Source organism: Anabrus simplex, chromosome 5, assembly GCF_040414725.1.
Source record: "Anabrus simplex isolate iqAnaSimp1 chromosome 5, ASM4041472v1, whole genome shotgun sequence".
NCBI classification, from domain to species: Eukaryota; Metazoa; Arthropoda; class Insecta; order Orthoptera; family Tettigoniidae; genus Anabrus; species Anabrus simplex.
In genome coordinates, this window is record NC_090269.1 from 76,107,053 (window position 1) to 76,130,996 (window position 23,944).

General features: G+C 38.1%; 1 protein-coding gene across 2 annotated transcripts in view; it reads right to left on the reverse strand.

Annotated features, from left to right (window-relative positions):
• Positions 1 to 15,388: 15,388 nt before the first annotated feature.
• Positions 15,389 to 23,944, reverse strand: part of LPCAT (lysophosphatidylcholine acyltransferase) — a 475,917-nt gene continuing 467,361 nt past the window's right edge. For both annotated transcript variants that reach the window (XM_067148134.2, XM_067148133.2), the window contains exon 11: positions 15,389 to 17,526. In XM_067148134.2, the coding sequence (XP_067004235.2) occupies positions 17,387 to 17,526 (140 nt within the window). In that variant the 3' untranslated portion in view covers positions 15,389 to 17,386. The remainder of the gene's footprint in view (positions 17,527 to 23,944) is intronic.

The window sequence follows — 23,944 nt, forward strand, 5'->3', positions numbered from 1 at the left end:
GGCACCTGTCTCTGTCAGCGCGACGTAAAGCAACTTGTAAAAAAAAAAAAAAATCTTGATGTAACACTGGACCAGACAATGTCATACAGTAAACATCTCTCCAACCTTGCAGCCAAACTAAGTACAAGAAACAACATCTTATCCAAGATATCTGGCAGCACATGGGGATCCACAGTAGCAACTTTATGTACTTCTGCCTTAAGTCTGGTTTATACAACAGCTGAATACTGCTCCTCCATTTGGCGGAATAGCACCCACACCAAGAAAATTGACACTGTCCTGAATCAGACAATGCAGATTATCAGCGGTGTCATCAATACAACCCCACTGCACCGGCTTCCAGTCCTTAGCAACATCTTTCCTCCAAATCTATGCTGCATAAACAATCTCATCCAAGAAGCAAGTAAAGTACAGACCAATAAATCACTTCCAGTTCATCGAGACATCAAATATGAAAGCTTCGTAATGGATCCATGCTAATAAATCAATGGGTAGAGTGTCAATGGCTACTTGAGGCCAGGATGTTTGGCAATGTGACAGTCAAAATCGATAAGCACAAATCTCTAAACTCCAACTAGGTAGTTAGTTTCTACAGGAATTTGGTGAAGGCTTCCGATGACGATATGATTAGAAACCTTGCACATCGGGGTGTCACTGATATGATGAAGTTAAAGTGACATATCAGTGATAGGCTCTGCTCAATACAGATGCTTTCATCTTGACCTTTGATGCCCAGTCACTGCCGGAACGAATCAAAGTCACGATACCGTTTGACTGTTTGCCCACAAATTCCAGCTCCAGTGAGATGTTATAACTGCCAGAAGTTTGGCCACACCTCATTGCATTGTCATGGTTCATTTTTCTGTGCAATATGTGGAAAATGTGTACATGCACCACCACAATGTGCATCAGTGTCACTGGCATACATGTTCCAATATCCAAAGACTTCCCCGTGTTCAGGGAGAGGATGCAGACACCTGGAGAAAATTTAATTCAGTGGCTGCTCTGGAATTCTCTGTCTCCTTCACTGAAAATGTTGCTAATGTCTGGATCACACCACAAAGCTTTATTCCTGTAATAAATAGTAAAGAAGAAACAAAACCATCAACTAGCCACAAACAATCTATTGACACAAAGAGTACAGATAGTCCCAAATAGGTACCTGTAGCTTCTGGGAAACTATCTGCTGCATTATGGTCTACCAGAATGGGGGGAAAAGACATCCTCAGCCAGGTTTCCAGCCTTCCCACCATGCCCGGAACAAAAAAGGAGAAGGGGAAGCCCCAGCACTCCCCTAGAAAGTTGGAGAAGAAGCCTTCTCCAACCTGATTGGGGGTCACTGCATCCCCAGAGAAATCTGGCAAACCATCTGCCAGATATCTTCCTCAGTCTTGCTTGATTCCTTTCTGAGGAATCAAGTTTTCACAGAAAGAAGGCCCACCATTCCAAATCAGAGAGCTCACCATCTATGGAGTGCTTGGTCACCAAGTCACGCTGTACTGAGGAGACATTGGAGACTGAACCACTCATTACCATAGATGATGATGACAAAAACAATGATGACAATGACAATGGAAAATGGCAGGTAGCTGGATGAAAGAAAGACAAACAACTGTCCTAATTTTGTTGTGCTACACATCCACACAATGGCACTATTGCAGTGGGATTGTAATAGTTATACTTGTCGCCTAGCTGAGTTACGCCAATTGATATCCATCAATGCAGCCACATAGCCTGTCTACAGGAATCTTGTCTAAGTATGTGGTAAGACCCCAACTACATGGTTCCAGAGTATGGGACCATGTAGTTCAACTTCATCACAAACAATGTCCTCACCCCCATTACTTATCATGACTGGACTCTCTTCTAAACAAAGTCTGACTCTTCCAAGCAACCAGGAATCGAGCCAGCTGTTTGTCATATTCATCTCTTAATGACAATGGAGTATACATCTTTATCTTTTTTTTTTTAAAGATGTCATTTGAAGGCCAGAAGCCCTGGGTAAGTTAAAAATGAAAAACTCAGGTTCACCTTTTGGTCCCACAAGTAGCTAGAGAAATATAATCGGTCAACTCTCAGCAAAGCCTTGCATGCCAACATTAGGCTTATTACTCCAGGGGAAACTCAGTATCTGGAGATAGGCTGCTAGAAACTACTCTCCCAGTAGCCGTGCATTACCACAAACACACATATTTGCTCAGAAAACAAACTACCTACACAGGGAGGCTAGCTAGACAGTCAGAGAAATGAAAATTTAAGGAGGAAAGGAAGATAACGAGCTCAGAGGCCTCTCAGGCAACTCGATGGACACATTGTTAGTCTGCCTCTATTCTGAGGCTAATCCAGCATGGGTAACCCTGAGCTGGCACAGCCCTTGGAATCAATGAGAACAAAAGTACCTCAACACCAACATCAAGGTCCTGGTATCCCTAGAAGGGGGTCAACATCTACTGGAACTACCCTGTTTTCTACACATTGCTTTAAACTTACAGAAATTACAAATTTAGTTCTGTGATTATTTTGAAAAAAAGAAAAAAATGATAGGAGATAACTAAACCAGGTGGTGGCAAAATTTAGCAAGATTATGATGGGCCTACCAAACTGCACTGCAAATGCGGGAGCTAGATTAGTGTGTAAAGAATTGATGGAGATTGCAATAGCTAAGAGGGTGATTGAGTATTGGATAAGATTGGAAGAAGGGAAGGGGGGGATTACTACAAGAAGTGTATAGGTTTCAGAAAAGTATGCAGAATGAAGGATACTGGGTGAATAAGTATTAAAAAAAGTTACAAACTCTAGGTTTGGGTGAGTTAGGGTGCACATGGTGAGGGTAGAGGAAAGAATGGGCATGGAAAAGGATAAAGGGAAGATTATTTGATATAGAAAGCCAGAGTTTAATAATGGAATGTAGGGAGAGGGACACTATCAGTATTAAACAAATTGGTGGAAGTAACAAACCTGATAATGGAGTTTGAGGGCAGAAGAGCTAAAAGAGGTTTATACTGGTGGGTAATGAGAGCTCTGAAAAACAGGGGATGGGTAGGACAAGAAAATAAGGATAGATGTATTTTGTGTGGAGAGGGTTGATAGGACTTGCATATATTCAACCAATGCAGAGCCTTAGAGGAGTTTAAAAAGAAATTACTGAATAAGAAATGGAAAAGGTAGAAAAGAGTTATAAGATGACAGCATGGTTTTGTAGGGAGTGCAAGAGAGAGCAAATATATCAAAATCTTTAAATGTGGTTAGAGCCAGATTTTTAAAGAAATTGAGGGAATAACAGGAAGAATGAATGGAGCAAATGGGCCAATAAAAAGAGGAGAGAGATAAGGAAGGAAGAGGAAATGGAAGAAAGAAGGAGCAGGGAGGGATGGAGCTATATTTAGAACAGGGGGTAGGAAGTGAGAGAAGCAGGGGGAGTTGAGTAAGAAAAGGGAAGGAGAAAGGCAAAATGGAGAGTTCAATCTAAAAATGGAGTGTTCAGAGAAAGAGGTAGTAAGATTTACATGAACGAGGGAAGCATCTTGCCCACAGGAATGGTTATCCGCCCTGAGCAGGATGCTGCTAAGTGGAATGAGAGAGTTGTGTTAGATATAAGGTACCGTATATGTACTATGAAGAGATTGTTATAGTGTAGTGTAGTGAATTGAAGGAGGAATGGTTGACAGAGAGTTAGTGTAAATTGGAGTAAAAGAGAGTGGGAAAGGATGAACTGTTGTATATCTAGAGTAGTTGACTAGGGAGATGGACTGAGCTAGACTTTGATGAATGAGGGAGAGTATCTTGCCCAGAGGAATGGTTATCTGCCCTGAGCAAGATGATGGTCAGTAGAATGAGTGTTATATTATTTACAAAGTAGATATACTAAGAAGAGATTTGCATATACTGTATTGGTAATTGAATGTATTAAGAGACGAGCAGGTAATATCTAGATCAGGGGTGATGGTGAAAGACTTTGTAAAAAGTAGAAATCAGGTAGGAGAAGGAAGGCTGAGAGAGTAACTGTAAAGAGGTTGTATGAATATTAAGTTTATGGCACTGTTCAAGAAAATGAACAATTAGTGAGTGGTTGTAGAGTATAAGATGTAAATAATGTAGAAGAACTGTATGAAAATGGTGTGAACTAATAGAATGGTAAGAAAACTATTGGTATGTTTGTAAGGTCAGTGTAATGGACTGTGGAGAGGTGACGAGGAATAGTGGTTGTTTATGTGTAAGTCAAAAGTAAAATAAGGGAACAAATAATGTAGTGAAGTGAAGGGGAAATGACTGGCAGAGTGTTATCATAAATGTAGTTAAAAGAAAGTGTGAAAGGATGTTGTATATCTAGAGTAGTAGATTAGGGAGTAGAATGTTGTGTGTAAGTGAGAAAGAGCAGACTGGAAGATACATGATGGGGAGTGCAGGACATACGAGGTGAAAGGTTGGGGTAGAACTGACCCATCCCAAGGTAAAAAAGATTAAGCATATCCGCACATGGGGAAAGAGGAGAAGGAAGGATGGGTGCTGTCAGGAAAGGTGAGCCATATACAACAGGCTGGAAAGAAGATAAGAGTGTGATGGGTCACATGTTGGACTGGCTTCCACCACATGTGATCAGTCACACAAAGAATGGGAGGGAAACACATTGTCAGCAAGTTGCCTGTGGGGTCTGGTATCCGACCACACCAGGCGGGGCTGGTAGTGGTGTCTACGGGTTGGACGGGCAGTTTTCCTTACCAGGGGAGATACCATGAGCAGCCAGCTCTTTTAACTTAGTCTTAGGCAGCAGAATAAGCTAGTTAGGATATCAGTGTAGCTTGTAGTTAAGGTAGCATCTTACATGTGGTGCTGGCTATTCGTGCATGTGTGGGATGCTACAGAATAGATTTAATAGATAGTAAACTTAGACTTAGAGGACAGTAGCAGCTTGTTATCTTTATTACCTAACCAATGGTATGTACTATGGTGGAAATAAAGGTATGTATTAATATATATTATTTTGAAAATTGGACAAGTATTTCTTGAAAAAAATGGAGTACATTCAAATGTGCTTCATTTGCCAGCTGTAGGCTGTCCTGTTTGATTGAATTGCAAATGGTCAAAAGAGGTACTATGTATGAGACAGGAGTTCTTGAAATACTGAGTTCTTTCATCTTCTAATAGCTGCTGTGCCCATAAACTCACTATGATAAATTGTACAATTTAACATTTTTAATATCATCATAGGTAACAGGTAAATGAAAAACAGATATGCAAGAGGTATCCTTTCCTGTCTGAAATTCTATGGTCAACTTTTGTACTTTTCCAATCCAGACAGCATGAGCTTTGCAAGCCCTAGGAGACTTTCATTTTCAATCCCTTCATGGCCGTTCTCTTTCCTCTGTTAATTTTTCAAAGGGTTAAACCTCTTCCTTCTTTGCTTCTATTTAGTGTTAAGAGAGGGTAGTTGTCTAGTTGTACTTCTTTTAAAACAGCAATCATTTCCACCACTACCATTATATTCAAACATTCAGTGTAATGTTAACTACTGTCCCCCATATTAGGCCTTCGATTTTTGTTTATTCATATTTCTTCTTCTTTTTTCAGCCTCCCTTCCCACACTGTTGTGGTAACATGATTACGGTCTATGTCACTTATGTGGATTTGCCCCAGGTTTTTCAGCCCACTGTACCCCCCTGTGGGTGGAGAACACAGACAAAGAATACACCCACGGTTTCCCCTGCCTGTTGCTTTATTTTATTTAGCTTATGGTATAAGTTAAGCCACGCATAAATTGAGTAACATATGAAAGCAACAAATAATTTATGAAATAGAATAAATATAAAAAGTCAAGGTAAAACATAGAGTAGAAATTGAGAGAGATATGTACAATACAGAAAAACAGAAAGAAAAAATACAAAAATACAAACATGATGTAAAATAGAAGTAAATACGGTACATAAATTAATGAATAAAAAATTAAAACTAAACTAGGATGTCCAGTTGTTGCAGCCATTGAATAGCTGTTGTTGAAGCTGTCAGGAGGTCATCGGTAGTTCTGCGGAAGGCTCTATGTGGGCATCTGAAGGTGATGTTCCAAAATAGGATTGTCCTCCTTTTTATTAACCATTTTTATACAAATCATTGTTCTGCACCATTACTTATCATTCGTACTTAAAAGTTTTTAACTATGAAGTGCCTGATTAAAAGGATATCTGTGATAGAGTATATCATATAATTATTTACCTTCATTATATCCAATAGATTTAAACTACTCCCTAAAGTATCAAAAACTTTCGTGCTTCATATACCTAGATATACCAATAACTTTGTAAAAAAAAAAAGGTAAGCTAAATATAAGACAAAAAAGATTGGCCCCAACTACAGAAGGCACTAATAGATGCAGCGACAACCACCATCCCGGCAGTCAGAAAGAACAAACATCCATGGTGGACAACTACTTGTGACAAAGCAATAGAAGAGAGAAAGCAAGCATGGCTAAAATGGAACCGTAACAAAAGTCTGGAAAACCATAAAAACTTCTTAGAAGTTAGGAAAACTGCAACTAAAATTATCAGGAACACCAAGAGGCAGTACAATAAAAATATCATTGAACAAGCAGAGAGGGATTTTGAAAGAAACAACACTAGAGACTTCTACCAAACTTTTAAATCTCAAATAACACCCTACTCAGCCCCTACACTTCACCTTCGGGGAGCTGACGGAAATCTGAAAATGAACAATGAAGAGTGCACCACAGTTCTAGCAGAGTATTTCAACAACCTTCTAAATTCAAGGGAACCCAAGGAGAAACTGCATTTCGAACCTCAGAATGTTACTAAGTCGGACTCTCTCCCACCAACAAAGGGGGAGATCAAGAAAGCCATTTCAGAATTGAAATGTAACAAAGCAGCGGGCGAGGATGGAATCATAGCAGAGCTCTGGAAATACGCTGATGAGGAGTCAATCCAAAGTATCCATGAAATCATATCAAACATCTGGGTGACAGAAGCGTTACCTAGCGACTGGACTTCAGCTATCATCCACCCGTTACACAAAAAAGGCGACAAATCAGATCTCAACAACTACAGAGGGATTTCCCTTGTATCAGTGACGTATAAGATACTCTCCAAAGTATTACTCACAAGAGTAGAGGCTCAACTAGACTCCTGCATCGGAGAGTACCAGGCTGGGTTTCGCAAGTCAAGGTCATGCGCCGAACAAATCCTGAACCTCAAAACCATCATCACTTACAAAAACCTAAGCGCCTCACCCTACGTGGCAACATTTGTTGACTTTCAGAAGGCCTACGATTCAGTAGATAGAGAGTCACTCTTCCAGGCACTCGCTGAACTGGGACTAGATAAGAAAACCTTGAATCTAGTGAAAGCAACTCTTACCAACACTACTGCCAGAATCAAATTCAGAGGGGAACTGTCCCAGAGATTTGAGATCAAAACAGGTGTTAGACAAGGGGATGGCCTATCTCCAATCCTCTTTAATTGCCTACTTGAAAAAGTCATTCGTGAGTGGACGAAAATGCTACAGGATGACTCTGGATTGAGAATTGGCTACAAGAAAGACAAGTTAACAGTCAACTGTTTAGCCTTCGCAGACGACCTTACACTCCTGGCATCCAGTGTGGAGGAAGCTATCCATCAACTATCCTCTCTCGACCACATAGCAGCTAAAGTAGGGCTGAAGATCGCCATCAACAAAACACAGTTTATCACCAACATCAAAGATGCACCCAAATCAATCCCACTGGGGGACAAAACAATACAAAGGACTAACTCCTTCAAATACCTAGGAGAATGGATAACCCCAAACATGAATGAAGATCAGGCCATGAACAGCAGATGCATCAAATTGGAAAATGCCTACCACCTATGTAAGAGTATGTACAAATCCAAATCCCTCTCCCTTAACCTCAAAATCAGGCATTACACTACTGTAGTGAGACCGTCAGTACTATATGCCTCAGAATGCCTAAACATGGTAAGAAAAGGGCAACTTAGAAAACTGGAGCTGAAGGAAAGGAAGATCCTGAGAAAAATCATGGGCCCCATTAAAGAAGAAGGCAAGTACAGAATCAGGCACAACAACGAACTGTACCAACAATTGGAGAGCATTACAACATCTATGAGGAAGAGGAGATTGAACTTCTACGGTCATGTCATGAGAATGGACAATCAGAGGCTCACCTCCAGAATCTTTCACACCATCTCTAGAGGGAAAGCGACTAATGCCAAGTGGGCAAGACTCGTCAGAAAAGACCTTCAAGAATTGGACATTGCTCCCAGTGAAATTTATGACAGGAATAGGTACAGAACGTTGATCAGAACATCAAACTCTCTCCAGTCACTAACAGAAAAAACAGTACGTCCGGGAGGAGGTGTGAAATGGACTCAGGAGCGAAAAGACATTCACAGTGCAAGAATGAAGGAGTACTGGTCAAAGAAGAAAGCTGCTAGAGATAAGAACCACGTGGTCCATAGCAGGCCCAAACGGAACTAAAAAATAAGCTAATGGGTTCATACCCCGCAAATAGGATTGTCCTCCTTTTTAATCTTTACTACTCCTGCAAAGCTCTTATTTACTATAACTTTAGTTTTAGGCACACTTATTGCCACTACATATACTTCATGGCTAGGGGTGTGAATAGAATTAGAAGTTAATCTATTATCATGTATCCCCCTAATAAATGACATGAAAAATATTATATCAACAGAAGCTTCCCTGCAATGCTCCCTTGTCCAAACACTAGCTTCAGCTACATTGCTCTTCTCTATATTTTAATATTTACATTCTCTCATAACACTTCTCTCATAAGTTCTGAAATGTTTCCAACTCTAATATGTTCAGTGTTGTTACTAAAAATGGGAGCCACCCCCTTCCACTTCTGGTATCCGGGAACAATAGTGATGTGTCTCATTGTCTGTAATTCTTGACCACATTCAGAGCTTGGAGAGTAAGCTATTAATTTTCGTAAGGAACTTTGAGTAAGACCTCCTAGTGACCCAATTAAGATTGAAGTGATAATAATTGTACTAATGAAGGTATTTATTTCAATAATATAGGCCAGAAGTATTAAACGGGCAATTTTTGTCAGGTTATTAAAATAAAACAGTTCTTTCATCTTAAACCTTCTATTGTTTTGATGACCATCACCAGGATTACTTGATTTGAGAACTGGAAAAAATATAAAGAAAAGCAGCTCGATTTGTTCTGGGTGATTTCTGACAAAAGAGTAGCGTTTCGAGAATGTTGTTAAGTTTGGACTGGGAAGGCTTGGGACAAAGGAAACGAGCTGCTCGACTAAGTGGTACCTATGTAATTGATAATCTTAACCATAATGGTTGATACTAAAATGATCTGTATGTTTCAATTATATCATGGAAAAACAAATGAGCTATGAAATTAAGTTAACTAAATTCTATGCTTTTTAATCTCTGGAAGATAATTATATAATAAAATAAATCATGAAAGGAAGATGCTAAAAACAAACAAAACTGAAGTGAGATACTCATAAAAGAATTTAAATGCATAAAATCTCTGTTTGTATATTAATATGAATAAAATGTGGTCTCTATTATATTACCAGTATATTAATGATGAGATAAAGAAAAGATAAAAGAATGTATACCTTAAGACTGGAGGGGAGCGTTGATCATGATATGCCAAATGTTATAAGTAATGTTTATTATTAAGTTCTGAGATTGTAATAATATTTTGAGTTGCTGAGGAAGAGAACTCTCTTCCTCGAATCATGTATGGTTTGTAATAAATTTCATATTTAGTATTGACAAGGTATATTCATGTGATATAAGTGGTATGTTCCGAGATGGCATGGAATAACATTGGTATATACAAATAAGTTCGAGTGGTGTTTTTAAAAGTTGGAAATATCACAGTATGAAGATAAAATTGGAATTCAAGAGGACAAATTGGGGCAAATATTCCTTTACAGGAAGAGGAGTTAGGGATTGGAATAATTTACCAAAGAGATGTTCAATAAAATTCCAAATTCTTTGCAATTATTTAAAAAAAGACTAGGTAAACAACAGATAGAGAATCTGCCACCTGGGTGATTGCTCTAAATGCAGATCAGTGGTGAGCTTGAGTTTTTTGATTTACTTGAACTGGACCCAACACAATACAACTATGAGAGGATTCCATCTTCACTCCAGTGACTGAGTAGCTGCTGATGGCAGGGTGATTGGTTGTGTCTGTATCCTAGTTCATTCCAACATTTTCAGTGAAGAAGTGCTGCTTACTAACTCAGCTGGATGCAGTTGCAGTTCACACTCTGTTGCAAGTAATGACAATAGTGCACAACGTGTACTTACCACGAGATAGGGATGGGCCACTCGATCGCCTGCTCGAGCAGGCTCGAGTGCTGACGTCACGAACTGGTGTGTCGAGCGTGGTCGAGCCAGATCGAGCAACACGGAATTCCCTCGTGACGTAGGCTTGCATGTGCGCTAAGCAGGAGTGTGTGTTAGGGCTCGAGCCACAATTCCGTTTGCACTCATTCACGTTGATATGCACCTTCCGGCACTACGCGTAGAGTAGAAGTAGAGTAATTAGCGATAGCGTCCATTCTACAGAAATACATACGTACCGTAAGTTATAGTGGACGCATCAGTTTATTAAATCCATATATGTCCAGAATTACTTTTTTTTTATCAAATGGAAGTGACTGCTCGACATGGCGATGAGCAATGCATAGTGATAGTATTCGTGTGCTTTTCCTTTCGTTACTTGGTCGCTACTTCCATTTTTGGTTCTTCTGAACATTGTATGTATCATTTTAATAATATATTCTGTTCAGTTTTATTATAATGCTATATTTACTATTTCTCCTACATAATAAAAAAATGTGAACAGACCTGAAGTCCTGCGTCCGATATAATATTATTTATTTATTTATTTATTTATTTATTGATGTCTTTATTTGTGGCGAAGTTAGGGCTCTTGGCCCTCTCTTACACTTAACCACATTATGCGGCTTAATACTGAATCCAAACTTAATATTCAAACTTAACACAGTGTATATAATATAATAGTAATATAACTTAATAAACTCTAAAACTAAAAGATTACATCCTAAGTCTAAATTTAGAAAAATAAATTCAATATTAACTACTCTAGGTGGAAATCATAAAATATAACAGTAATTTATGTAAACTTTTGGGAACTATTTACTCCAGACATTCACTCTCACATTCACACATAACTACATGATATAGCCTACGTATTCAAGAGGAAATCTTTAGACTGTCTTTTGAAGGTAATTAATGAGGAACAATTTCTAATTTCAGGGGTAAAGCATTCCATATTCTAGCGCCCGACACAAGGAAAGAATTACTGAAGGCAGATGTATGATGTGGAGGTATTGCAATTGTTGACCCAGATCGCGTGTCACGGTCATGAAAGGAGGATAGAAAACGGAAATTACTGGAAAGATATTCAGGTATATTTTCGGTCAAGAGTCGATAGATAAGGGTTGATACATGGTGATTCCTCTGCTGTTCTACTTTTAACCAAGAAAGTTGTGCATAAAAAGGGGATACATGCGAGGCAAAATTCGCTATGCTATTGGTTTTACGTCGCACCAACACAGATAGGTGTTATGGCGACGATGGGATAGGAAAGGTGTTAGGAGTGGGAAGGAAGTGGCCGTAGCCTTAATTAAGCTACAGCCCCAGCATTTGCCTGGTGTAAAAATGGGAAACCACGCAAAACCACTTTGAGGATGGCTGAGGTGGGAATCAAACCCACCTCTACTCAGTTGACCTCCCGAGGCTGAGTGGACCCCGTTCCAGCCCTCGTGCCACTTTTCAAATTTCATTGCAGAGCCGGGAATCGAACCCAGACCTCCGGGGGTGGCGGCTAATCACGGTAACCACTACACCACAGAGGCGGACTTACTTACATATTACGCCGTATCATTTCTCAGGCGATAATATTACTCTAGGATAACAACCATATAATCCATATACTCCTATGTTGTGTAAGGGATTCAATGTATTCCATTAATAATGTTAAGGCGTTATCATTATAAATATTTTCATGCTACGAAATGTAACAAGCTATTTCTGAAATTGCCGGGTGAGGATATAGTTTGTTCAGTTTTGTTCCTGTACACACACTGGTTTCATTTCATTAGTATTAAAAGAGCAAAGAAGATTGCCACTCATCTGATTTAGTACAAGGTAATCACTCATAGATGGCAGGCCATACTCCTGCTCGAGTACTGCTCGACCTAGATCGAGCAGTGACGTCATCAGCTCGAGCTGCGCTCATGCCCATCCCTACCACGAGACTATGAACTTCACATTCATGAAATCCAAGATTTTATTGCACAATTACCTCCTCCTTTCCTCTTGCTGGGAGATGTTAATGACCATAACACTCTCTGGGGCTTTCCTTCTTCCTGTGCTAGGGGTATAGTTCTTGAGTGATTGATCCACCAGTTCGACCTTTGTGCGCTTAACACATGGAACAGGTCCCATGGTGGACTGATGAAATTGCAGCAGCCATACATGATCATTGGTGGACTTTCAAACATTATCATTGGAATCTTACGATGGCCAACCATATTGTGTTTAAGCCCCTCTGCACTAAAGTCCTTTTCTTGATTTGAGAGAGTAAGAAAGCTAGTTGGGTGAAGTATGTGTCTTCCATGATGGCACTTAATCTGGTACCACAAGTGTGTCATATTGTCGGAGTCTAGAACATTCCCTCAGTCCCCAGAATCTCCATTTATGAAGATATACACTGGTGGAAGAAAACATCCAAACACCAAGAAGGGGTTATGCTAGATTAACAAATGTTGGTAGGCATGTTTATACATCTGAAAGATGACGTTGATTCAATTTTCCCAGAAATTGTATTAACGTGGTGCTAGTAGTGCCCCATGACGTTGCACATCAGGTTTATTTTTTAAATATGGGCTGTACTATGCGAGAGCATTACTTACCTGTGAGAGTGGATGGAGTGACTGTGAGTGGGTCAAGAATGACTTTACGATGACAAAGAGGCCAGTATCAACAACTCACTGGGATTGAATGAGGCCGTATAATAGGGCTACGTGAAGGTGGATTTTCCTTCCATGCTATATTGCAGAACGCCTTGGGAGGAATGTCTCTGCTGTGCATGTGTGCTGGCAGCAGTGGTCATGAGAAGGTACTACACACTTGCAAGAAGACCAGCCTCTGAATATACCTGTGGCACCACCAAGAGGGAGGAATGCTGTATTCAGCGTATGGCTGTGGCGCAGCGGACTGAGTCTGCAGCAGCAATTTCAGTGGCAGTTGACACCACAGTGACGGAAAGAACTGTTCAAAATCAGTTACTTGAAGGACAGCTCTGAGCCACATGTCCTGCGACGTGCATTCCACTTACCCCAAACCATCACCCTTTGTGACTTCAGTGGTGTCAAGAGGGAGCTCATTGGAGGATGGAGTGGAGGTCCATTGTGTTTTCCGATGAAAGTCGGTTCTGTCGGTGCCAGTGATAGCCGTGTGTTGGTTAGAAGGAGGCCAGGTGAGCGCCTGCATTCCATCTGTCAGCGGTGTCGAAACGCTGGACCTACACCGGGAGTTCTGGTCTGAAGAGCAATTTCTTATGACAGCAGGAGCACTCTTGTGGTTATCCCACACACCCTGACTGCTGATGTGTATTTCCATTTGGTGATTCGACCTGTTGTGCTGCCATTCATGAACAGCATTCCCTGAGGTGTTTTCCAACAGGATAATGCATGACCCCATGCCGCTGTTGTAACCCAATGTGCTCTACAGAGTGTCAACATGTTGCCTTGGCCAGCTCGATCCCCCTCTGTCCCCAGTTGAGCACTTAAGGAACATTATTGGACGACAACTCCAGGGTCATCCACAACCGGCAATAACTGTCCCTGTATTGACCGACCAAGTGCAACAGGTATGGTACTCCATCCCACAGGCTGACATCCGGCACCTGTACGACCCAATGCATGCACGTTTGCATGCCTGCATTCAACAGTCAGGAGATTACACTGGTTATTAATGGACCAGCATGGCACATTTGCAATGGCTTTTCTTGCCAGGATATTAATCTGTAGTCTTGTACCTTGAATCAATTAAATCTGTTACCTCGACAAATATATTGTGAAAATTTCCATATTCTACATTCCTTATTTCATGGTGTTTGGATTTTTTTTCCCGCCAGTATAGTTACAATTCCTTTAGTCTCTGACATGATGCAAATAAGCGGAAAATAAGCGATGTGGTGAAACTTTTAAAACTTATTAATTCTTACGAGATAATTGCAATGCATCGGACTCATAACAGTTAAGTAACATTGGTGGCCATCTTGGTGGAAAAGTAACCACTTTACTACATGGGAGTTGTGAGAGATCTCCCACCCTCATCAATATTAGGGAATGGCGAGAGTGCTGCTGAAGCACAACAACACTGGTACAATGATATGGTATTTACCAAAAACAGTTGTGTAAAATTGGGCATGGTCCCTTTTTGGACGGGTGTGCATGCATGCATGCTTGCATGCACATACATGCACACAGAGGAGCATAGTGAGAACATCTCCCTTATAATCAATAACACACATGCACCTAAATTTTACGTTTAATTTTGAAAAATTTTGACTTTAAAATTTATTAATGACTAACAGAATGTACCTATAATTGACAGGCCGGTAGTTGATGATGTTACAGATTTCCATTTTGTACGATTTGTTGATGTATAATTTTTTAGCAGCAACCTTCGTACACTCTGGTTTCCAGTCTGCAGTTCCAGGACCAACGAGAATTGGCCAAATACCCAGCCCGTTAAGATAGTCTATGATTGATGTAAACCTTGGCATCATTTTATTCCATGTCAATAAATACCATTACTTTATTATCCTATTCCACACACTTTCTGAATTTTCACCTGCTTCCTTTATCAAAATGAGAGGAATGGTATTGAAAGAAAATATTTCCCCTGGAATATACAGATTGCCTTATGAAAACTAAAGCTTAATTCAAAGCCTCCAACCTTCAGCTTCAATTCTCTTTAAAATTCAGTATTTGTGGAATGAAATCTTAAACATTAGTTGTTTTTTTCATTTAGGAATGTCTACCACTTCTCCCATACATATCCTCATGATCAAATGAAAAGATGCATATGATCTTATTAATTACTGTACCTGTCATATACATTTTTACCAGTTGAATTTTCCACATCTTATAAATAATACTAAAATCTAAATTCTGTTCATGTTTTCACTGTGTTCACTCTAAATCAATATTTGTTCTCAAAATTAACTGCTGAACAATTTATCATTATTAATCAGTCTTCTTTTCACCAACACTGTTTCAGTTCTAACACTAAGGAATCATCCAGATCGTGAATCAATTACTTAAATGAATATATAACGTCAAGTGTTTTTTTACTTATTTATTTGGTGCCATTGATAACATTATCTGAAGCTCATTACAGCTTCTGATTATTACCATTATATGTAATTTACCTAGTTTGTAGAAAATAGTAATTCTTTTTTGTAAGATCTGTATTTTAAATGTTGTATGTCACATTTCTAATACTGACAGTAGAAAAATATTTCATTACCTTACAAAGGTTGAGTCTGACCATTAGAAATTCAATATAAGTACTGCTTAAGCAATAATACTCTTCTCTCCCTAAGCACAATGCCAGTAACATAAATTCTTTACAGTCAATACTTTGGTAAATGGCTTCATGTATTTATAATGTAAATATGTATATTACTTCATTACACCCTATTTCACATTTCACAATAGAGTATAAATTCTATTTCACTCATTTCTACTCAAGTAGATCTTTAAAAGCATTGATAGATCACAGATGCTTCACATAGACTTAGATGGAAAAGAAACTTCCTTTTTTCTTCTAGATCATTTGAATAAATCACTAATTATATTAATATACTTTTGGGCCCATGAATATTCCTGATATTTATTAAATACAGTACTGAAAACTGCTTTTATAAATAATAATAGATACACAAGAATAAAAGAGGCAGGTTACCATGTAAGAAAATCACACATGAAACATATTATTATTATTTTTAAAAATGTCCATATCAATTTGTTATATTCAGTGGTCCAGTATTAACTATATGTAAAATTTATCATACCATTAGTCCACTGAGAATTGTATTACACTTTTGCTTACAGTAGACTGAAAATATGTATTTCTAATCATAAACTATAAACAGTTCTAATTTTGTTGCTCATATAAAATGATTTGCTTTAACTATTGGATTACCTTTTCTTTTCCTTTACATAATATTTGTCTGATATCTATATATTAGGGGAAGTTGAATTAATGTTCAATTTGGCAGTACTGGAGCAAGGATTAAACTAAACTCCAATAATTGCAATGAGTTTGTTGTGTACCTGTTTGAACTTAAATGTGACAAATCACAAGGTTTCTACTTCTTTCTAACATATGAAAAGATCTGAGTGTGACTCCCTTTCAACTGCATACTGTTTAGTGAATTGTTTCAGTTCTGCATTTTCTTTTACAAATCATTATTTCACTCCGATCTAAAGACAGTCATTAGAGCCACTAAATAGGATCATACCAAAATACTTTCTCTTAATGGGATGAATGGCAGACCAATCTTGCCACATAAGCTTATGTATCAGTTCAGGAAACTATGTATTGTGAAAATAAGTCCATAAAATAAGTTAGCCAGGAATCTTGTGAACCAACTTTTATGGAAGTTCCACTGGTTGCAGTTCCAAAAATACATAACACTGTCATGTTGGAAGGGCTGAGGTTGGATTCCTGATAGTTGCAAGGATTTTTGACTTGTCCCTTTATTACCAAAGAAACATCTGGTTCTCTTAGCCAGGTTTCAAAATGAGTACAGAGGAATTTCCTACATCAAAGGATTTCCTATAAGGTACTAATCAAGACATGATGCTGACCATCTTACTTTACTCTATATAGTTCAAAAAGATTTCCCATATCCCTGTTCTTTTATTTCTGCAATCCCTGTGGAACTCACATAATTGGCATAATTCAAGTTTAAAAATTAAGTACAAATTTCTGCTCAGTGAGACTAAATGAATACAAATAGCCTTGTCTAAATAAATTAACACACTAAGTTGGTATCCATGCATATTCATCAATATTATGAACAGGCAGAACTGCTATAATATCCCATTCAACACTTAAGTTACCTCACAAGTCATCTTAGATTGCAAAAACATCTGTATTTGTGATTATACACTGCAAGTGCTGAATTACGTCGTCATTATCCGAAGTGGCCTATCGTTTCATTCCTCCTGTAGTAAGACCATTACAGTACTGATCCTTAACAGTGAAACATACCACATATTTTGTCTCTTTCTACATAACTGCAAGGAAGCAGTCTATATTATACAAAAAATACTTTATTCAGCTTTTGGTTTGCAGTCTCTTAAAACAGAATCAGTGCTTTCTTTCCGTTTAGTATGAGGTGCCTTTCTTGAATTGTTGCCAGAAAATAAACTTGCATATTCTGGTTTTTGTTGAATGTAGTTCTTGAATTCATCTGGAACATTAATTAGAAAATATTTAGATTATGATAATTTTATAAAGTGATCCAATAACTATTAAGGTTGAATTAAGGATGAAATGTAAAAATAAATTTAACATCATAAATCTAGATCTTGATTCCAGAAACTACCAAATCCAATTGACAAACTTTTCCATCAACAATAAGAGGTTCTTTTATGACTACTAAAAATGTTCCAGGAAAATTGTGTAAAGACAATCGCGTGGGGCAAATCTGATCATTCGCACCAGATTTCATATACCAGTTACTGCCACCCAGTGGGTAAAAACAAGAATGGTTTTATTTTTTTATATGCTCTCCTACAATGGACTTATTTTAATGCCTGCCGCAACACTGATTGCACACAACTAATAATAGCGCAGCAGTTTAGTCAATGTTTTAGTAGCGTGGAAACAAACCATCGGTGTTCTAAAAGTTTATTTATAATTGAGCACATATAAGATATAAGATCCTGTCTAGAATTATCCTCACGAGAATTCAAGAACAGCTCGACCAAGAACTTGGAGAGTATCAGGGGGGATTTCGACCTGGAAGAAGTTGTCCTGACCAAATCATTAGTCTAAAGTGGATTATGAACCATCAAAGAATGAGAAACAAAAAGCTAGTTATCACTTTTGTTGACTTCAAGAAAGCATACGACAGTATTCATCGTGAGTCATTACTTAAAATCCTTAAAGAATTTGGGTTACACCAGAAACTCAATCTCGTTGGTGTTACCCTCAAGAATACTACAGCAAAAGTTAAATTCCGAGGAGAGTTGTCTGAATCATTTGAAATCCGGACTGGACTTCAACAGGGGGATGGTCTCTCACCAATACTGTTTAACTGTGCATTGGAGAAAGTCATGCGAGAATGGTCTAAGAAATGTCAGCCAAATATCAAGATTGGCAAAAATATCAAACTCAATTGTCTAGCATTTGCAGATGACCTTGCACTACTTGCAAGTAGTGTGGAAGAGGCTAAACTCCAAATTGAAGAATTAGAACAAATAGCAGCAAAAATTGGATTACAAATCTCCTTTGAAAAGACGGAAATGATGCCATCCTTCAAAGTGGAAACATCATCTATCACACTGACTAATAACAAACAAATTAAGGTTGTTAATAAATTTAAATATCTTGGAGAGATTATAACTTGGAACTTAAAAGAAAAATATGTTGAAAATAGAATTACCAAATTAAAACAAGCACAACACATTACTTGGCCAACCTACAAGAAGAAATCTCTCTCGATAAATGCAAAATTTAAACACTACAACTCCGTTATTAAGCCTGAAGCAACCTATGCTAGTGAAACCTTATTCAGTTTGAATACAAAATCAACTACAGATAAATTACAGAAAATAGATACACGAATCATTAGAACAATTCTGAACAAAAAACACCAAGTAGATGGACAATGGCGATTACTACCCAATGAAATTGTATACCATGAGACCGAGTCTATAATAGATACAATGCGGAAAAGAAGAGTTGCTTTTTTCTGTCACATATCACGACTACCAGAGACTAGGATACTCAAACATTTATTCAACTACTTTTGGAAAAGTAAAACTAAAAAATCATTGGTTCAAAGAAGTCCAAGAAGATTTAAATGAATTAGGCTTGACAATTCAAAAAATTGAAAACAGAGAAGAGAAGAGGATCCTGAGAAATAATGACGTGAGACTTAAACTGAAGACCTATACACGCAAACAGTACAACATAACTGATGAAGAATGGGCAGCCAGGTCAGCGAGAATGAAACATTTCTGGGAACAAAAGAAAAATCAACCAAATTTGTAACCAATATTCATAAGACTTGACTGTATATAGATTGATTTCAGTGCTCCAATGTATAGGTGCAAAATAAATTTTAAAAAATTGAGCACTGGTATTTATTAATCTAGGTCAGTACAGTATAGTATGGAGACAATTATTTGTTATTGTAGGAATGACACGACATAAAAAGTGATGACAAAACAGTAACTATGATATAAAAATTATAAAATATAAAATCAAATTTTAGCACTACTGTTTCTTTTTGAGGAATATTTCAAGCTTCAAAGTTTAGCAGTGTTAGACTTGCCAATAACTCTTAAATGTAGCTAATACCTTAACACTCATATGTTATGTGGCTTACCATAACGGAATGTATAAATGATTTTTATTGACTGTTGTTTTAAGCTTTAACATTCAGAGATTGATTATTACTGCCTACTGTCCAGGGGTATCTATTGCAAAGGCCATAGGTCTGTAATGTCTTTGAGGTTGACACCAGAGGTATTCCTGAAGCCTGTTGTAACTGAATGCGGAGGGCCCATGGAAAATAAACAGTGGTTGGTATGCATGGATGTTGACGGGGGTGCAGTTGTACAGCTATTTTTCTGCCTATTATGTATTTTGAAAGTTTAAAAAAAGAAAATCATCACTGGTATATTTAGTCTTTTTGAGGTATTATTATTATTATTATTATTATTATTATTATTATTATTATTATTATTATTATTATTATTGGGTATGATTATACACACGGAAATTTTGATAGTTTATTCTGGTTTAAAACTGGCATGGTTTACCGGAGTGACTCTGATCATACTTCTGATAAAAATTGATGGAAAACCTGACTGACCAGAGTTTTGCAAATTTTAGGAGGCAGGCAAAATGGATGATCAAACATTCTATACACATCATCATCATCATCATCATCATCATCATTTTATAGTTCCAGTTTCTTGGGTACTGTTGCCAAGCCTCTTCCACTCTGTCTTATTGAGATGCTTCCTGTTGTTAATGATATCCTCCCCGATCTGCAACGTCCATCTTTACAATATTGATGCAGTGGGTTCTTGGTCTTCCCATCATCTGTTTTCCTGCCACATGTCTCTCCAAGTTAACAAAAGCTGCTGTCCTTGGGACTCCATCCTCATTACATGCCCAAACCACCTCAATGTAGACATGCTGACCCGATCTAACGACGATGTCTCAATCCTGGCCTACTTTCTAACCATGTCATTTCTTAACTTGTCCAGTTTTGTTTTTTGAATTGTGGACCTCAGGAACTTCATTTCAGATACTTGTAACCTTGATGAGCCCTCCTTAGCGAGGGTGCAGGTTTTGATACCATAAGTTACGATTGGTATGAAGTACTGATTGAACATCACCAGGCTTTGATTTTGTTGGTACTCTGGGTTCCCCAAGGAGTGTTCATACTTGCTGGTAAAAGTGAGAGCTCTTCTGAACTCTATTTGCACCTCCTTTGTGGCTGGTGTGTCTCGAGAAGTTACACTGCCAAGTTTTTCACTTTTTCCAGCAGATGGTTTTTCAGCATGATGTTCGCTGGTCGTCCCTCTCTGTTTACTACCGTCACAGCTGTTTTGGCTTCACTTACCTTGAGATTGAATTCCTGGAACTTAACCTTCCTTTCAATGTGTCTCAATCATATTTATTCCTCAGTTTCTTCCCAGATCATAACGTTGTCAGTGAAAGCCATTACATTTTGTTTTCCTTATGTTCTTTATTATTTCATCCATGATGGTGATGAACAATAATAGGGATAATGTACTGCCTTGCTGGACTCCAATTCTGGTCTGGGAAATGGATGAATGTCCTTCAACCAGTTGCACACAACTGGTAGAGTGCTCATACAGCCTCTGAACTTTCCTAACCAGTCCTTCTGGCACATTACTCTTTCTCAAGCATTCCGAAACTTGTCTCTTGCAATGCTGCCATATGCCTTCTCAATATCCAGGAAAACCAAGAACAAATCTTTCCCTTTCTCCCTCTTCTAGGTCTTTCAGGAACTTGTTCTTTTCATCTGGACTGCAATCTGTCTGGGAGGGGGCATACACTTGCACTGGTGTCAACTTTTCTTTCCCCAGGTGAGGTGTTGCCTTTATAATTCTCTCACTGATGTATAGATATCTGTAATACTATCTACCACTTTTGCCAATATCATTCCTCTATTGTTACAATTCCTCAACTCCTCCTGCCCTTTACATTTCCATTTAGTTTCACTCAGTCCTGGGATTGATATTTTCCTTCTCACCATGATGTCCACAAACTCTTCATATTTCCCAGTCAAACTCAGTATATTGATTGTCCCTACTCGAGTGCATTGTCTTCTCCTCAGTTGTTACACAATTGCCTATCATGAGGCTGAAAGTCATCATACCTTGCGTGGGTCTGCAGGTGCTGTTGTCTGCTCTGAGTTCATTGTTTTGCATACAAAGCTTGTGTAAGTGTTGAAAGCAATTGCAGTTACTCTCCAGCTGACTTGCTAGATCTAATGTTAAAGAAGATTTTTTGTCAGGGTTATTTCCCTTAGCCTTTAGCAGTCCCCTGCCACATCTGAAAGGCAGCAGATTCCTGTTGGAGTTGTGCATCATTTCCTACACAAAGGCTTCAACAAACCCCTTAATGGTGAAATCCTCTGCCCATAGCCCTTGGTTCTCCCTTAGTTTGTCAGGTTTGGTCATGGCCGCCCAACCCTCGGCCAGACAGTCGCAGGTCTACTATTGCATACAATAGCAGGATGTACCTGACCTGTCATACACAAATTTTGCAAATGAATGTACAATTCAATCTAAGTCATTTTGATGAAAAAAGCAAAAAAATGATCAGTATTACCCCTGTGTATAATACTTCAAAATGCAATAGACTATTTACATTGTATGTATTTCTTTCCATTGATGATGGCTTCAATTGCAGTGATTAACAAATTTCAAATGGATTTGGTACAGTTTGGCAGAAATATAGGATTTGGTATGAAATCAAAGTTATGATCTTCATTTCCGTGTTGACGTTTAACTAATAATGCAGAGTTGAGGGATGTTCCAATGTGTTGAATGGTGGAACATCCCTCAACTCTACATTATTTGTATGAAATGTCAAACACAGAATAAACCAACACAAAACACTGATTAAAATGTAATGTATGTTGGCTATGTGAACTGGTACTTTGCTGATTGCTTTGTGAACAATATAAAATTGTTTTTGTCTTGCTGCCTCTCTGAACTTTTCATTGATTAGGTTTCTATCTCTGGAGTGTGGACATCAATCACACCATAAAATTGATAGTAATGCTCTAATTGTTAACTTCAAATACCGGTATGTCATAAGAAACTTCATAAAGAAAATGCATCTTAATATGGCTCGAGAAGGCTAGACAGTTTCCATGAATTGTTTTATCATGTCTGAAAGAACAAAGTTTACGATTTGCATTTGCAGTCCTTTGGCTTCAAGAAAAATGCCAGTGATGACGTAGTTAGTTACATGTTCAAATACAGTAGTAAAATCTGTGAAATAACTTGAAACAGGTAATAGCTAGAGATAATGAAAATAATCAAGACTGCATTTTCTTTTAAAAACAAAAGTTTGTGCAGTTTTTAAAAATAGCTCTGTAGTGTTTTGGTCTGTGCTTCCCATTTATATCTGATCCACATTTCATAGAAAGCATGGCTAAGAAACTATGAGTAAAAAATGTTTGAAGCCAACTGTGTCCTTGATCTCTGTCAGAATAATGGAACCATTAGAGCAGCTTATCAATGTGAAATGTCTCAGAACTTAAAAGGTCTATTACAGAAACTTACAACTTTTTGACCGTCTTCAATTTTCTGAATGGTTTCATGATATAAGGAGAGGAAGGAAGGGATTGGGGATGGTATGCATTGTGGTCATCCTTGTACATTAAAAAAACAGGTGCTAAAATGGAAAAGTCATTGAAATAATTCAGAGAGATCATTGCTTGAGCATTTGAGCAGTTGTTGGATTGTCTATAATTTATAAAGAAACTGAAGAAACTGTTCAACAGATTTTACATGAGGAAAGTGTGCAAAATGATGGTGCAGAGACTCCACTCCAGATTTTTAAAAGTCTTGAGTGAACATTTGTGCTGACATCCTTAGAAACACTAAATAGGATCCTAACTTTTTGAGAAATGTTATTATCATGATTTTTTGCAGTTTGACCCTGAAACTAAAAGCTAATCCTTGTATTGGAAGAGTCCCAGTTCACCCATGGAAAAGAAAGCACAGATAAGCAAGTACAAATTTAAAGAAATGATGATTATCATTCTTCATATCCAAGGTTCTTTTAAAATTCATTGAGTGTCTGAAGGTTAGACCATTAACCAAGTCTACTGTGAAAAAAGTTTTCACAACCTTTTATTATAAATGGGTGGGAAGATAATGACCTGAAATATGGAGGGACAGTTCATGGATTCTTCACCAAGACAAAAATGGTGGTGCACAACTCTCAGATGTCATTAGCAAAGCACAAGATCCTCTTGCTGGAACATGCACCATACACATCAGACCTAGCTTCAGCTGACTTCTGTTGTTGTTTTTGGTTCTTTTGTTTTGTTTCCAAATATGAAGTCAGCACTAAAAGGAACCCATATTTGTAGAGACAGTGAA